The sequence below is a fragment of the Coregonus lavaretus genome, assembly GCF_964263955.1.
Source record: "Coregonus lavaretus genome assembly, chromosome: 6".
NCBI classification, from domain to species: Eukaryota; Metazoa; Chordata; class Actinopteri; order Salmoniformes; family Salmonidae; genus Coregonus; species Coregonus lavaretus.
Genome location: NC_139993.1, coordinates 11718980 through 11735193, shown reverse-complemented (window position 1 = coordinate 11735193; position 16214 = coordinate 11718980). Strand labels below are relative to the sequence as shown.

Here is a 16214-nt window from a genome sequence, read left to right as displayed (position 1 = left end):
GCGCTGTTTAGAAGAAGTGCAAAAGCGAATTGAGTTATTGCACACGCGCACTTCACAGAGTAGGCCTTCCGTAACGGAAATATGCAGATACTAGAACCATTGGAAACGACAAGCAGTGGTCTATCTTGGTTTAGTTATAAAAATCTTTGGTACACCTTTAATCGGATCTCTATGGTGACGACCCATAATACGTCATGCAAATTCTTGTCTCTCGCTTACGGCGTCACTAGAGCGACACATGCGGCGGTCTTTTTTTCTACTTCCCGCAGCAGAACTCGAGCTGGTGAAGTTGTCGATTTCATAAGTTTTTTGTGAAAACTCTCACAAAAGCCATGGAAGTAGCCACCGTACCACGTACGAGGCGTCTATTGAAGGAGGAAGACATGACCAAGATCGAGTTTGAGACCAGCGAGGAGGTCGATGTTACTCCTACCTTCGACACGATGGGCCTACGAGAGGATCTCCTCCGTGGGATTTACGCATACGGTAGGGCCGGGGGTTTGTTTGGGACAGTGGGCCCATATAGGCAGATACCCAAGTAAGTTATTTGGACACATTTTCTGTGCTTCATGACTCAGTTGCACACCCAGAACGAACACATGCTGCGAGTATTGTAATGAAAAAAGCCAGATTTTGTATTTGTTTTTCATTAGTTCGCATTAGCCAACTACCTAGCTAACGTTAGCTATTTAACTAGCTTCATTTTTTTATAAATTTTTTTTCCTTCATTTTTCCCAATTTTTTTTTTCTCCCACCTTTATTTAACCAGGTAAGCCAGTTGAGAACAAGTTCTCATTTACAACTGCGACCTGGCCAAGATAAAGCAAAGCAGTGCGATAAAAACAACAACATAGAGTTACATATGGGGTAAACAAAACAAAGTCAAAAATACAACAGAAAATATATATACAGTGTGTGCAAATGTAGCAAGTTATGGAGGTAAGGCAATAAATAGGCTATAGTGCAAAATAATTACAATTTAGTATTAACACTGGAATGAGAGATGTGCAAGAGATGATGTGCAAATAGAGATACTGGGGTGCAAATGAGCAAAAATAAATAACAATATAGGGATGAGGTAGTTGGGTGGGCTAATTTCAGATGGGCTGTGTACAGGTGCAGTGATCGATAAGGTGCTCTGACAACTGATGCTTAAAGTTAGTTAGGGAGATAAGTGTCTCCAGCTTTAGAGATTTTTGCAATTTGTTCCAGTCATTGGCAGCAGAGAACTGGAAGGAATGGCGGCCAAAGGAGGTGTTGGCTTTGGGGATGACCAGTGAGATATACCTGCTGGAGCGTATACTACGGGTGGGTGTTGCTATGGTGACCAATGAGCTAAGATAAGGCGGGATTTGCCTAGCAGTGATTTATAGATGGCCTGGAGCCAGTGGGTTTGGCGACGAATATGTAGTGAGGACCAGCCAACAAGAGCGTACAGGTCACAGTGGTGTGTAGTGTATGGGGCTTTGGAGACAAAACGGATGGCACTGTGATAGACTACATCCAATTTGCTGAGTAGAGTGTTGGAGGCTATTTTGTAAATGACATCGCCGAAGTCAAGGATCGGTAGAATAGTCAGTTTTACGAGGGCATGTTTGGCAGCATGAGTGAAGGAGGCTTTGTTGCGAAATAGGAAGCCAATTCTAGATTTAACTTTGGATTGGAGATTCTTAATGTGAGTCTGGAAGGAGAGTTTACGGTCTAACCAGACACCTAGGTATTTGTAGTTGTCCACATACTCTAGGTCAGACCTGTCAAGAGTAGTGATTCTAGTCGGGTGGGCGGGTGCCAGCAGCGTTCGATTGAAGAGCATGCATTTAGTTTTACTAGTGTTTAAGAGCAGTTGGAGGCTACTGAAGGAGTGTTGTATGGCATTGAAGCTCGTTTGGAGGTTTGTTAACACAGTGTCCAATGAAGGGCCAGATGTATACAAAATGTTGTCGTCTGCGTAGAGGTGGATCTGAGAGTCACCAGCAGCAAGAGCGACATCATTGATATACACGGAGAAAAGAGTCGGCCCAAGAATTGAACCCTGTGGCACCCCCATAGAGACTGCCATAGGTCCAGACAACAGGCCCTCCGATTTGACACATTGAACTCTATCTGAGAAGTAGTTGGTGAACCAGGCGAGGCAGTCATTTGAGAAACCAAGGCTATTTAGTCTGCCAATAAGAATGCGGTGGTTGACAGAGTCGAAAGCCTTGGCCAGGTCGATGAAGACGGCTGCACAGTACTGTCTATTATCGATCGAGGTTATAATATTGTTTAGGACCTTGAGCGTGTCAATCAACCTAGCTAACATTTACGTCATTTAGCAGACGCTCTTATCCAGAGCGACTTACAAATGGGTGCATTCACCTTATAGCCAGTGGGATAACCACTTTACAATGTTTTTTTTTTTTTTTGGTGGGGTAAGGGGGGGGGGGGGGTAGAAGGATTACTTTATCCTATCCCAGGTATTCCTTAAAGAGGTGGGGTTTCAAATGTCTCCGGAAGGTGGTGAGTGACTCCGCTGTCCTGGCGTCGTGAGGGAGCTTGTTCCACCATTGGGGTGCCAGAGCAGCGAACAGTTTTGACTGGGCTGAGCGGGAACTGTGCTTCCGCAGAGGTAGGGGAGCCAGCAGGCCAGAGGTGGATGAACGCAATGCCCTCGTTTGGGTGTAGGGGCTGATCAGAGCCTGAAGGTACTGAGGTGCCGTTCCCCTCACAGCTCCGTAGGCAAGCACCATGGTCTTGTAGCAGATGCAAGCTTCAACTGGAAGCCAGTGGAGTGTGCGGAGGAGCGGGGTGACGTGAGAGAACTTGGGAAGGTTGAACACCAGACGGGCTGGGCATTCTGGATGAGTTGTAGGGGTTTAATGGCACAGGCAGGGAGCCCAGCCAACAGCGAGTTGCAGTAATCCAGACGGGAGATGACAAGTGCCTGGATTAGGACCTGTGCCGCTTCCTGTGTAAGGTAGGGTCGTACTCTCCGAATGTTGTAGAGCATGAACCTACAGGATCGGGTCACCGCCTTGATGTTAGCGGAGAACGACAGGGTGTTGTCCAGGGTCACGCCAAGGCTCTTCGCACTCTGGGAGGAGGACACAACGGAGTTGTCAACCGTGATGGCGAGATCATGGAACGGGCAGTCCTTCCCCGGGAGGAAGAGCAGCTCCGTCTTGCCAAGGTTCAGCTTGAGGTGGTGATCCGTCATCCATACTGATATGTCTGCCAGACATGCAGAGATGCGATTCGCCACCTGGTTATCAGAAGGGGGAAAGGAGAAGATTAGTTGTGTCGTCTGCGTAGCAATGATAGGAGAGGCCATGTGAGGATATGACAAAGCCAAGTGACTTGGTGTATAGCGAGAATAGGAGAGGGCCTAGAACTGAGCCCTGGGGGACACCAGTGGTGAGAGCACATGGTGCGGAGACAGCTTCTCGTCACGCCACTTGGTAGGAGCGACCGGTCAGGTAGGACGCAATCCAAGAGTGAGCCGCGCCGGAGATGCCCAGCTCGGAGAGGGTGGAGAGGAGGATCTGATGGTTCACAGTATCAAAGGCAGCAGACAGGTCTAGAAGGACAAGAGCAGAGGAGAGAGAGTTAGCTTTAGCAGTGCGGAGAGCCTCCGGGACACAGAGAAGAGCAGTCTCAGTTGAATGACCAGTCTTGAAACCTGACTGGTTTGGCTCAAGAAGGTCATTTTGAGAGAGATAACAAGAGAGTTGGCTAAAGACGGCACGCTCAATAGTTTTGGAGAGAAAAGAAAGAAGGGATACTGGTCTGTAGTTGTTGACATCAGAGGGATCGAGTGTTGGTTTTTTGAGAAGGGGTGCAACTCTCGCTCTCTTGAAGACGGAAGGGACATAGCCAGCGGTCAAGGATGAGTTGATGAGCTAACTCGCTACCTAGCTAATGTTAGTTAACTGGCATGCCCCACCCCCTTTAGGATTTAGTACATGTTGCGTTTTCCTCACTTGTTGATGAATATTGATTTGTGTGAGCATTTTGTCCCGCAATCTGTTCTAGCCAGTGATAATCAAAAATTTGACACGAACAGTCTGCACAACTGGAAAAAGATTCAGTACTACCAGCTATATTTTCCAGTTGCTCAAAGGATTACATGAATAGTATGTAATGTTTGTTGAACTATTTAACTTGAAAGAGTATCATGGGCCTACATAATTAACCACCTTTTATTTCTTCTCAGGTTTCGAGAAGCCATCCGCAATCCAACAAAGGGCAATTAAACAGATCATCAAGGGTAGAGATGTCATTGCACAGTAAGTAGTGACTGTTTACACTGGAGAACCACAACATCCAGAGCTACAGACTAAAGATAGTTAAATGTTTGGAACTTGTTCGATTTGGCTATTCATCAGGGGTGTATTCATTAGTCAGATTCCGTTGCAAAACGTTTTGCACTGGAAACCGTTTTCTCTAGGAACCAAACGGGGGGGGGGCTTACCTGAATTAGTCCAATAGAAACTCACGTTTTACATTTGGAGTAAACGGTTTCCGTTGCAGACAACGTTTTGCAATGGAATACGACTAATAAATACACCCAGGGCCCTTGTTCAAATGTTTGTTTATAGTGGCCGTTGAATACCATCTTTCTCTGTTCTTCAACACTTCTTTCTTTTTTTTAGGTCTCAGTCGGGAACAGGAAAGACTGCCACGTTTTGCGTATCAGTGCTGCAGTGTCTTGACATTCAGGTATTTGAGTTAGTGTTGTTGATATGTGCAGACTAGGGCCCTTATCCAGTGTCTCAGAGTAGGAGTGCTGATCTTGTATCAGTTTTCCCTTTTAGATCATAATGAATAATTTTATATGAACATGTAGGACAAGCTCCTAGATCAGCACTCTTACTTTGAGAGACTACATGAATACGAGCCCTGTTGTAGGTACTGATGTGCCGTTATCATTACATATCAGTTTTAGATCATCCATCAACATTTGGTGTTGTGACATTTTCTTAGTCGGAATATGTGGAGTTTGGACAGCGTGAGCAAAATGTGATTTTTTTAGGGTTTTGTCACAGGTGCGTGAAACCCAAGCACTGATCCTGGCTCCCACCAGAGAGTTGGCTGGACAGATACAGAAGGTATGTGACTGAATATCAAGTGTATTCTGATGGACTGGGGAAAAACTGCTTTGGAAGATAAATGTCTTGGTCAGTAGGGCACACAGTAACAAAATGTATTGAAACAAAGTTTTTCTATTGGACAGGTTCAGGGTCATGTTCATTTGGAAACACTGTAGCAAATACTTCAAAACGCTGTGCAATGGAAAATGGGAACAAGTGTTTATTTGATATGTTCAGATAGTACCTCCCTGTTTCCCTCAGTTTCAAAACGTTTTCTCCTGTTCTATGCCGACTGAACACGGCCCAGATCAGAACACTGGCAAAGGATTGGATTGGTGATGCATTGGCTGGAGGGAGTTTCCACCATTGTGAAATCCATGACGGGGAGTGTGCAAGTGCACACTCCGTTAGAAGAGTAGAGAATTGGGACGCAGCCATTATCTCCTATTACTCAGATGTTAACATCCCTTCCCTCCTCTAGGTGCTCCTGGCCCTAGGTGACTACATGAACGTCCAGTGTCATTCCTGCATCGGAGGGACAAACGTGGGTGAGGACATCCGCAAACTGGACTATGGCCAGCACGTGGTAGCAGGGACCCCTGGGAGAGTGTTTGGTGAGTTCCCTGGACCCTAACCTTCTTGTATCTAGCTCCCATCCACAGGTATGAAGCAGACTAGACATTTAATATCTCTCCGAATTCTGTCACAGGAATCAAAACGGAATTTCGCTGTTTCAACATTGTTTCACTTCGTGGGTTCAGTCTGGATCTGCGTTTATTGGAACAGTTTGTAACTTATGTAATGAGGCTGCTCTGCATACTCAGGACAATAGTAAAGTCAAGAAAATCATTCTTCGTTGCACTGTTCGTAACCTGGCTCAGTCCTCAGTGTGAGCTGTGGGTTCCATTCCAGTGCCACAGTAAAGCCCAGAGAGTGGCAGGGGTCCAGTACGTCTTGTACCGTTGCTCTGTTCACTCTCTGGTAACATGACCCCCCCGTAACACAGACAGGGGAAGAATGACAGTAAATCAATGACTTAAGGTCCCGCTCCAGTCTCCCAATCTCCTAATTTGTCACATGATTTACCTGAGACAGAACATTTCAAAGAACGGTAACTAGAACATTTGCATGAGTAGAAAATCTTGAATTAGGCTCACTGTAGTCACCGCACGGGTCGTGTCTTCAGTCAGAGCCTAAATTGAGAAGAGTTCCCTCCATTTTCACACAGCAGGCTGACTGATGCAGGCCCTGCTGTCTTTCTGTTCTTTAGATATGATCCGCAGGAGGAGTTTGAGGACGCGCGCCATCAAGATGCTGGTGCTGGACGAAGCAGACGAAATGCTCAACAAGGGTAAGCCAGACACGCTATTGTGCATTACATAGATGAAACGAAAGACGTCTTCCAGTCTCTCCTGATGCCCAAAAACAACAAGAACAAGAGGTCTCATGGTAAAGCAGGATAAGTTACAGTGCAGCTTGTTCAGTGCTGTTTTGTCGTTCCCCCTGCACACATCAACTAGTTTCCTACTATCCCTGTCTGTCTGCATCCCACGGCAGGCAGGGACGCTTGGTCTCAGACACTTTTGCACAGGAAAGTCATTTTGACGGTCTGCGCATCTTTTCCCAGGAGGTGTAGTGTAATATGAAGCGGAAACTGAATATCTTTCCCTCACCCGTCCGGCAGGTTTCAAAGAGCAGATCTATGACGTGTACCGGTACCTGCCCCCCGCCACCCAGGTCTGTCTGATCAGCGCCACGCTGCCCCACGAGATCCTGGAGATGACCAACAAGTTCATGACCGACCCAATCCGCATCCTGGTCAAACGGTGAGTCAAGAGTTACGCAGCTGTATATTAGGAAGTACCACCCTGGTTTCTAGCCTAGTGGAACCAGCCTGATCACTGTGTTGAGAATGATGACCAGGCTGGTTCAACCAGGCTACCTGGTTCCGGGAGTTAGACTCGTTCAAGTTGTGAACTCTAGGGGGCAGCATTGTGTAATGTATACAGAGGGGTGAAAAGGAGGGAAGTTTAAATCAGCCGGTCCTAAATCACTCGCTACCCCATGGCCCTAACCCTTCATTTCTGCAGGTCTGTAAGGTGGAAGAAATATGGTGGATGCTCCATCACTGAACTGCTTATATGTATCCAGACCCTACACATCTGCAATCATCCAGGGGTTAGGGCCAAGGGCGAGGGATTGGGAGTGATTTGGGACCGGCTTAGTCTGAATATGTGTACTTAGTCTGAATACAAACCTCATATAGTCATCAGAGAATCAGCCATGCTTAAATCGAAAAGGGTCCCCACCGTTCCTGTGGCAACTTTCAGAGAGCAGAGCGAAATATTCCATCTTATCTATACCAGTATTTCTGACTATTATATAGGCGAGTCAAGGAAATATTCCTTTTGGCACTGTTCGTAACCTGGCTCAGTCCTCAGTGTGAGCTGTGGGTTCCATTCCAGTGCCACAGTAAAGCCCAGAGAGTGGCAGGGGTCCGGTACGTCTTGTACCGTTGCTCTGTTCACTCTCTGGTAACATGAACCAAACCCCCCTGTCATGGCAAGCTACATGCGGCTCTCCTTCAATTGCGATGTATTTTTGTTGATGGCATGGTTGTGCTTTTTGGGGCTTTGCGCCCTGCCTAGAAAATATTATATGGGAAGAACGGAGTTTACTGGAATAGGAAGACCTGCACTCACTGGAAAAAAAGTATTTAGATGTGTTCATTTTCTTTAGCAGCAGAAGAGGTCCAATGCTGAGTTAACCCCTCTCTTCCTTTCCCTCTCCCAGTGATGAGTTGACTCTGGAGGGCATCAAGCAGTTCTTCGTGGCCGTAGAGAGGGAGGAGTGGAAGTTTGACACCCTGTGCGACCTGTACGACACCCTCACCATCACGCAGGCTGTCATCTTCTGCAACACCAAGCGGAAGGTCTGTACACAACTAAAACAAAGTTACATGTATTGTGAAGTTGCCCCTAAACACTGATCTTGGGTCAGTTTTGCATTTCCCCCAATAATAGTTCAGGTTAGGATTAGGGGAGAGGGAAGCTGATCTGTGCCTAGGGGAAACTTCACCCTGGAGCTACTTGGGTTATGTGGCAGCTGTTGATAGTTATTGTATGTTTTTCCCCCTAGTGAGTACGGTCTCCCTTAGGTTATATGTACTGGTAAAATAGTGATGGCAGGAGTACTCCATTGAAGGTTTGTATTCGATCGGTAATGTGTACTTAATTTTTTTAATGCAACTATTTAGCAGGTTAGATTTATAAGCACTGTCAATGTCCACAAATATGTTTGTTTGTGGAATATGTCAAGCGCAGTGAAGATATGTTACGTTTCGTTTTCAGTTGTATATCGGAGTGAAATACATTTTCAAATGCCCATCATTGTAAAAAAAATGGATTTTTAAGAAATGAAAACTAAAAGAAGAGGTCCCAGCTATTTTGTCGCTCTTCCATCTCCCCGGGGCCAACATGCTTTGACATTGTTAGTTTGTCAAATGAAGAATGCCAGTGTTTCCTCAACCTCTCATTGATCCTGCCGATCACACCGATGAATGTCAAGAAAATCATTGTTGGCACTGTTCGTAACCTGGCTCAGTCCTCAGTGTGAGCTGTGGGTTCCATTCCAGTGCCACAGTAAAGCCCAGAGAGTGGCAGGGGTCCGGTACGTCTTGTACCGTTGCTCTGTTCACTCTCTGGTAACATGAACCCCCCCCTGTCATAGGATACGTCCCAAATGGCACCCTTTTCCCTATATTGTGCATTTCAGGAATCTTGTTTGGCCTGAGCCTCTATCTGTCCTCACTCTGCTTACGATAGGTTGACTGGCTGACTGAGAAGATGAGGGAGGCCAACTTCACTGTGTCCTCCATGCACGGAGACATGCCCCAAAAGGAGAGAGAGTCTATCATGAAAGAGTTTCGGTCCGGCGCCAGGTAATGATGAGTACATTTTGGGTGTATGACCACTGGGTCAATATTGATCAATAATGAATGTGCTCTCGTGTCAGTAGTTACTTTGTCATATTTCTATGAGAAAGTTGAAGCTGGTCTTACCCATTTCTGTTTTTAACAAACGTTTATAAAAAAAAAAAATCTCACAGGATGCAATCGCCAATAATTTGCACATGTAGTTGTGTAATCTAGATGTATGTCTGAGTCGTGTCCATCTTGTGATGACAAGAGACGTTAGCTTAGTTGGTTGAACAGTTGGTTGAGTCTCTTAGCTGGAGGAACATTTTGAACCTATTACATGACTATGTGCTGTATCGCGTGGATTCTTTCTGGTCCACCTGATAAAGAATGTTGTCTTTCCTATACACACCCAGCTAAAGCATACTAGTGGGCAAAAAAAATACATAATTTGACATTCTTCATTGCACTGTTCGTAACCTGGCTCAGTCCTCAGTGTGAGCTGTGGGTTCCATTCCAGTGCCACAGTAAAGCCCAGAGAGTGGCAGAGGTCCAGTACGTCTTGTACCGTTGCTCTGTTCACTCTCTGGGAACATGTCTAAGCATTGTTCTTTTAAATCTCCCAGGGGTGGACTTAATTAGTGCATACCGTAGCAAAACGTTTTGCAAAGGAAAATGAAAACGAGGGTTTCTTACTACCAAAGTTCAGATAGTCCCTCCCTGTTTGCGACCGTTTCAGCCCGTTTGGTTCCAAATGAATATGACCTTGGTTTGGCCTAATGTGTGATCTCTCCTCTTCCCCCTGTAGCCGAGTGCTCATCTCCACTGATGTGTGGGCGAGAGGTCTGGACGTGCCCCAGGTGTCCCTCATCATCAACTACGACCTGCCCAACAACAGAGAGCTGTACATCCATAGGTACGTCTGGCTGCCAGCTCAGAGCACAACTATAGAAACTGAGCGATATTTGGTATGCAATGTGGCTATTCGGACAATGGCTGTGTATTTTACATGATGTTGAGGTAAAAATCAAGAGTATAATGCTTGTATGAATGTCAACCCCAATACATGGTCATGTCATCAATCAACTGAATTAGAGTTAAAAACGACTGACTCCTACCACTCATTTCTGTATGCTAGTTATGCTACCAGCTTATACGAACGGGAGTTAGCATTTAGCAGTCGCTTTTTCTAAACTTGGAAAGGGACAACTTCTAAATGTTATGCAGCGAAAACAGCCACATATATCCAAATCGGATTTTAGTAATCACATTGTGGGCCTGTTACAGTACATAAATCATGACGGATTTGACATCCACTAAGATCAGATTTGTTGAATGTGTGCCAATCCAGCGTCCATCTATCCCCCATGGTCTGCATTCCATTGACCGCTTTAACACATCTATCCCCATTACCTCCCTGATCTCTTTCCAGGAGCCTCTGGCTCGCATCGCATCAATCATAAATCGGCTTGTCAGGGCAAACATTTTACTGGTGTTTTCTGTCCCTCACCCTCTCTTTTCATAGGATTGGCCGATCGGGTCGTTACGGCCGCAAGGGTGTGGCCATCAACTTTGTGAAGAATGACGACATCCGTATTCTCCGTGACATTGAGCAGTACTATTCCACACAGATCGATGAAATGCCAATGAACGGTAAATTAGCATTTGTTAATCTTCTGCCTGAATATTTAATAGACAATGTTGATATGTTTAGTATTGCTGTTTTGGTTGTTCAAGCAACTAAATGTAAGTGTTTCTTCAGTTTTGTTTCAACCATAAACTGGGTTTACAGATTTAGGGCCATATAGACCTGGGGTTATTTTACAAAATGGGCATTGACATTAGATGGCTGTCATTAACATGACATTTTTTCTCCTCAGTGGCTGACCTGATCTGAGGTGCTGGTGACGGAAGTGGAGAGACCGCTTTGATTACATTTTGGACCCCTTTTTATTTTACTGTTGGAATTCTTGTCTCATTTGCTTTGTTTTTAATAGTAGCTTTGGAACAGCCTTCAAATTTGTGGTGACTATTGTATTCTTAGGGAAATGCCTACAGCAACCATCAGTTATTTTGTAAATAAAGAACATTTTGTTTCTCATTTGAATGCCAGTTGATTTATTTTTCCTGTTTTTAAAGGGGCAATCCGGGATTTGAAAAACAACTAAATGGGCACCCCAACCATTATGTTTTGGTAAACGGCTGAGGGAATGGGCTGGAGAAATGTAACCACTCAAATTCATAGAAAGAGCTATGGATCCAAGGACTGACCATCCATCCATGAGATCAAAAGTACAGTTTTAGCCATGTTATGAGGCTATAGTATTTGTTTACAATTACATTCTGTCTTCAGATGGGGTACGACGGATGAACTAAGATCATGAGATATATTTATAAGTTAGTTATTACTTTACAATCACTTATTCTGTTAGACTTCCATAGACCTCCTGGTGCAACTGTCAGTCATATGCCAGGATTCAATCTACTGTGTGTTATAGAGCAGTGCATTGGACAGCCGCCAAAGGTGTAATTTAAAGGCAATTTCCCAGGCGTTTGCAGTGATTCCATTCGTGGATCCCTGCAAATGTCGACTCAAGCGTTAATTACCTTTAAAATATGCTTTGTCGACTGTCCAGTGCGCTGCTCTATAAAGTGCCTAGGATTGAAATACGGTCATGGTTAAAAAAAATTGAGTTTATTTACCAGATCCGTTGTTTGATAATGATGACATGGATGACCATGATGATGAATACTTGCGCAGGTGGAAAATTCACCAAAAGTTAGGTTTTGGGCCAAAATGCAATGTGGGAAACTAGTTATAATGCTCTATTGATAATAAATGTAACAATTATATGACAAGAAAACAAAATGCTTTGTTTAAGGGCACTACTACAGATTTTTCTACCTTTTATCAGCTCCGGTATTCAAACCAGCAACTTTTTGGTTACTGGCCTAACACTTTAACCATCAGGCCACCTGCCACCATATTGACTGGAAACACAATTTTCATTTTCAATAATTCCATACTTCTCAACCTCCCACCACTCAATTTTGGTTGAGAATCGCTGCCCGCACTACACACTTCTATATCGGTATGGGGCTAGTAAAGGCCCAGTGCACTACTTTCGTGACTTTTTTGTTGTCTTTTTTAGATTTCCCATGTCTATGCTCGTGTCCAGGGGGCCCCCATTGATTCTGTTAGTCACTCTCCCTCAGATATCATATTAGTCATGGCAAAATGTGTAGAATTACAGGAAATTAGCTTTTTAAAATGCAAAACCTTTTTCTGCTAACAGATCCCTCTGTACGTATTATAGTTTTTAATCCTGGTGCTGAGTTCATGTGTAGCATGTAATTGTATAGCTAATATGCTACGTTTGTAGATCGACTGAGGTGAATGAAGCTACAGCCATCAATGTGATGGCTGGGGTCATTTTATTCTAGATGTTTTCTGTTCTCCAAATAGCATTTTAGAGCTTTTAAATTGTGTAAAAATGCAGTAAATGAGCTTCAACTGTCTTAAAATGTTTTGAAAAAAGGAATGGGATAGGCCGAGCTCGCTCCTGCCGATGGACGTCGCGTGTCGTCTGCCGCCTTTTGGCAGTTGCGTTCGTTTTACTGCTTACTAAAGTAAGCTGATCAAGATGGCTAATGTATTGTATCTGAAACTGTTAAGGGATGGGAAAAAATGTATCAAAATGTCATACTTGAGTAAAGGTAAAGATACCTTAATAGAAAATGACTCAAATAAAAGTCACCCAGTAAAATACTACTTGAGTAAAAGTCAAAGTATTTGGTTTTAAATATACTTAAATATAAAAAGTAAATGTAATTGCAAAAATATACTTACAGTGCATTCGGAAAGTATTCAGACCCCTTGACTTTTTCCACATTTTGTTACGTTACAGCCTTATTCAAAAATTGATTAATTTATTTGTTTCCCTCATCAATCTACACACAATAGCCCATTATGACAAAGCAAAAATAGGTTTTTAGAAATTTTTGCACATTTATAAAAAATTAAAAACAGGAATATTACATTTACATAAGTATCCAGACCCTTTACTCAGTACTTTGTTGAAGCACCTTTGGCAGCGATTACAGCCTCTAGTCTTCTTGGGTATGACGCTACAAGCTTGGCACACCTGTATTTGGGGAGTTTCTCCCATTCTTCTCTGCAGATCCTCTCAAGGTTGTCAGGTTGGATGGGGAGCGTCACTGCACAGCTATTTTCAGGTCTCTCCAGAGATGTTCGATCGGGTTCAAGTCCAAGCTCTAGCTGGGCCACTCAAGGACATTCATAGACTTGTCCCGAAGCCACTCCTGCGTTGTCTTGGCTGTGTGCTTAGGGTTGTTGTCCTGTTGGAAGGTGAACCTTCGCCCCAGTCTGAGATCCTGAGCACTCTGGAGCAGGTTTTCATCAAGGATCTCTCTGTACTTTGCTCCGTTCATCTTTCCCTTGATCCTGACTAGTCTCCCAGTCCATGCCACTGAAAAACATCCCCACAGCATGATGCTGCCACCACCATGCTTCACCGTAGAGATGGTGCCATGTTTCCTCCAGACGTGATGCTTGACATTCAGGCCAAAGAGTTCAATCTTGGTTTCATCAGACCAGATAATTGTGTTTCTCATGGTCTGAGTCCTTTAGGTGCCTTTTGGCAAACTCCAACAGGGCTGTCATGTGCATTTTACTGAAGAATGCTTCCATCTGTCCGCTCTATCATAAAGGCCTGAATGGTGGAGTGCTGCAGAGATGGTTGTCCTTATGGAAGGTTCTCCCATCTCCACAGAGAAACTCTGGAGCTCTGTCAGAGTGACCATCGGGTTCTTGGTCACCTCCCTGACCAAGGCCCTTCTCCCCCGATTGCTCAGTTTGGCCGGGCGGCCAGCTCTAGGAAGAGTCTTGGTGGTTCCAAACTTCTTCCATTTAAGAATGATGGAGGCCACAGTGTTCTTGGGGAACTTCAATGCTGAAGACATTTTTTGCTACCCTTCTCCAAATCTGTGCCTCGACACAATCCTGTCTCTGAGCTCTACGGACAATTGCTTCGACCTCATGGCTTGGTTTTCTGCTCTGACATGCACTTTCAGCTCATGTCCAATCAATTGAATTTACCACAGGTGGACTCCAATCAAGTTGTAGAAACGTCTCAAATATGATCAATGGAAACAGGATGCACCTGAGCTCAATTTTGAGTCTCATAGCAAAGAGTCAGAATTCTTATGTAAATAAGGTATTATTATTTTTTTTGTCATTATGGGGTAGATTGTGTGTAGATTGATGAGGAAAAACATTTATTTAATGAATTTTAGAATAAGGCTGTAACATAACAAAATGTGGGGGAAAAAGTCAAGGGGTCTGAATACTTTCCGAATGCACTGTAAGTATCAAAAATACAAGTATAAATAATTTCTAATGGCTTATATTAAGCCAGGGGCGCATTACAACATGCAGACATCATTTACAAACTAAGCATTTGTGTTTAGTGAGTCAGCCAGATCAGAGGCAGTAGGGAGGACCAGGGATGTTATTTTGATTAGTGCGTGAATTGGACCATTTTCCTGTCCTGCTAAGCATTCAAAATGTAACAAGTACTTTTGGGTGTCAGGGAAAATTTATGAAAAGTACATTATTTACTATAAGAATGTAGTGAAGTAAAAGTTGTCAAAAATATAAAAAGTAAAGTACAGATACCCCAAGAAACTACTTAAGTAGTACTTTACAGTATTCTTACTAAACTACTTTACACCACTGAGATTAGGGACAGACCTACATGATCATTTAAATCTGAGTGGTATCAACGGAAACAGTGTTGCCAATTTAGCGACTTTGTCGCTATATTTAGCGAGTATTCAGACCCCACATTTTCAAAAAAGTGACTAGCGACAAATTTTGCAACTTTTTCTGGTGTTATTGGAGACTCTGACGTGAAAGCACGTATCGTTCTTACTATTCTCAACGAGCAGCGGGTGCACTCTGTGGGAAATTATTCTCTTATATTTTAGATGTGCTGTTAGCTTAATAAGAAAGCATTAATGATTAAACATAAAATGTTTGTACTGTACTGATATAAATTGTTTAACCTAACAAGCTGTGATTAATGTGAGGAGCTGTTAGGGAGTAGGGGGTGATAAGGCTTGTGACTCACACTGCCTCTTCGTTGAACCGTCCAAGGACGTAGGTACAAAGAGTATAGTTAGGGTGGGAAAGTACAGGGGAACTGTGTGTATGGGGGCTGACTCTCTGGACGAGTGCAAAACAACCAACACCTGGCAACAGTGAAGCGCCAAGGGGCTGGGACCAGCCTGTGCACCAACGATAGGCTGAGTAAGTCTAAACCACGCTCAGTCTCTACTCTGATAGGCCAGCAGGGAGCGGGAACTATCTCTGTCAGAGTATTTGGAGAAGAACTTAGAACAATGGATCAGTTCTCTGTCTGCCCTGCGTGGTATTTCAGTGGACCCGTATATACGAACATCATATTTACCATTGAAGTGTTTTGCATTAATTAAAATACTAGTCTATTTTAGAAGACGTGTATTGACCTCTTTTGTTCCCAATACCAGATTTGAATTGACGCAACTTATCAACTCACAGGCGGCCCAGTCCTCGCGCAGCTTTTTACTCACTTTTTGTCTCTCCGAAGACGTTATTCCTCTCCTACAGCGTCCATCACAATTACATGCACATGGCCAATTATGCAAATTATGTGATAACGTTATTTAGCAACTTCTAGCGACTTTTAGGACAGCCAATAGCTACTTTCCTTACTGAGGAGTTGCCAACACTGAACGGAAAGACCGTCTCTGAGGCTGCGCTGCTAGCAGTCGACTCTACTGCTTCCACTGCCTGCTGTTCTCCACAAGCGACAGCGTGTGAACAAAAGCCGGTTACTGTGACTTGAACAACTTGCCTATAGCACTCAACAAGCATGAGAAATCTGTGTCTCACATCCAAAGACAGATAGCTTTTAAGATATTTGGCAGCTCACGAATAGATCTTAGCGGCCGGCGAGCCTAAGCGATTGCATATGCTGCTTATGCCCGGAGCCGGCCCTGGTAAAAGAGAACCGTGAGATTTTGAAAGATCTAGGTAATTAATGCTACCTTGGGTAGCGTACCTAGTTAAACGAGAGTTGGCATTTTGTGGCAATGATGAGAGTGTCAGCTCATCAAACAGGCCCAGGGGCAACTATGTGGAACTGTTACATGCTTTACTGAAAAAA

At 44.1% G+C, this 16214-nt stretch overlaps 1 protein-coding gene across 1 annotated transcript; it reads left to right on the top strand.

The window, feature by feature from the left end:
* The first annotated feature begins 208 nt into the window (after positions 1-208).
* LOC311131159 (eukaryotic initiation factor 4A-III) lies at positions 209-11086 on the top strand. Its single transcript, XM_084164001.1, has 12 exons — positions 209-486; positions 4193-4265; positions 4632-4698; positions 5025-5087; positions 5551-5683; positions 6340-6420; positions 6754-6895; positions 7863-8001; positions 8894-9009; positions 9794-9901; positions 10511-10638; positions 10866-11086. The coding sequence occupies exons 1-12, from the start codon at positions 333-335 to the stop codon at positions 10880-10882; spliced, it is 1221 nt and encodes a 406-aa protein (XP_084020127.1). The 5' UTR covers positions 209-332; the 3' UTR covers positions 10883-11086.
* The last annotated feature ends 5128 nt before the right edge of the window (positions 11087-16214 follow it).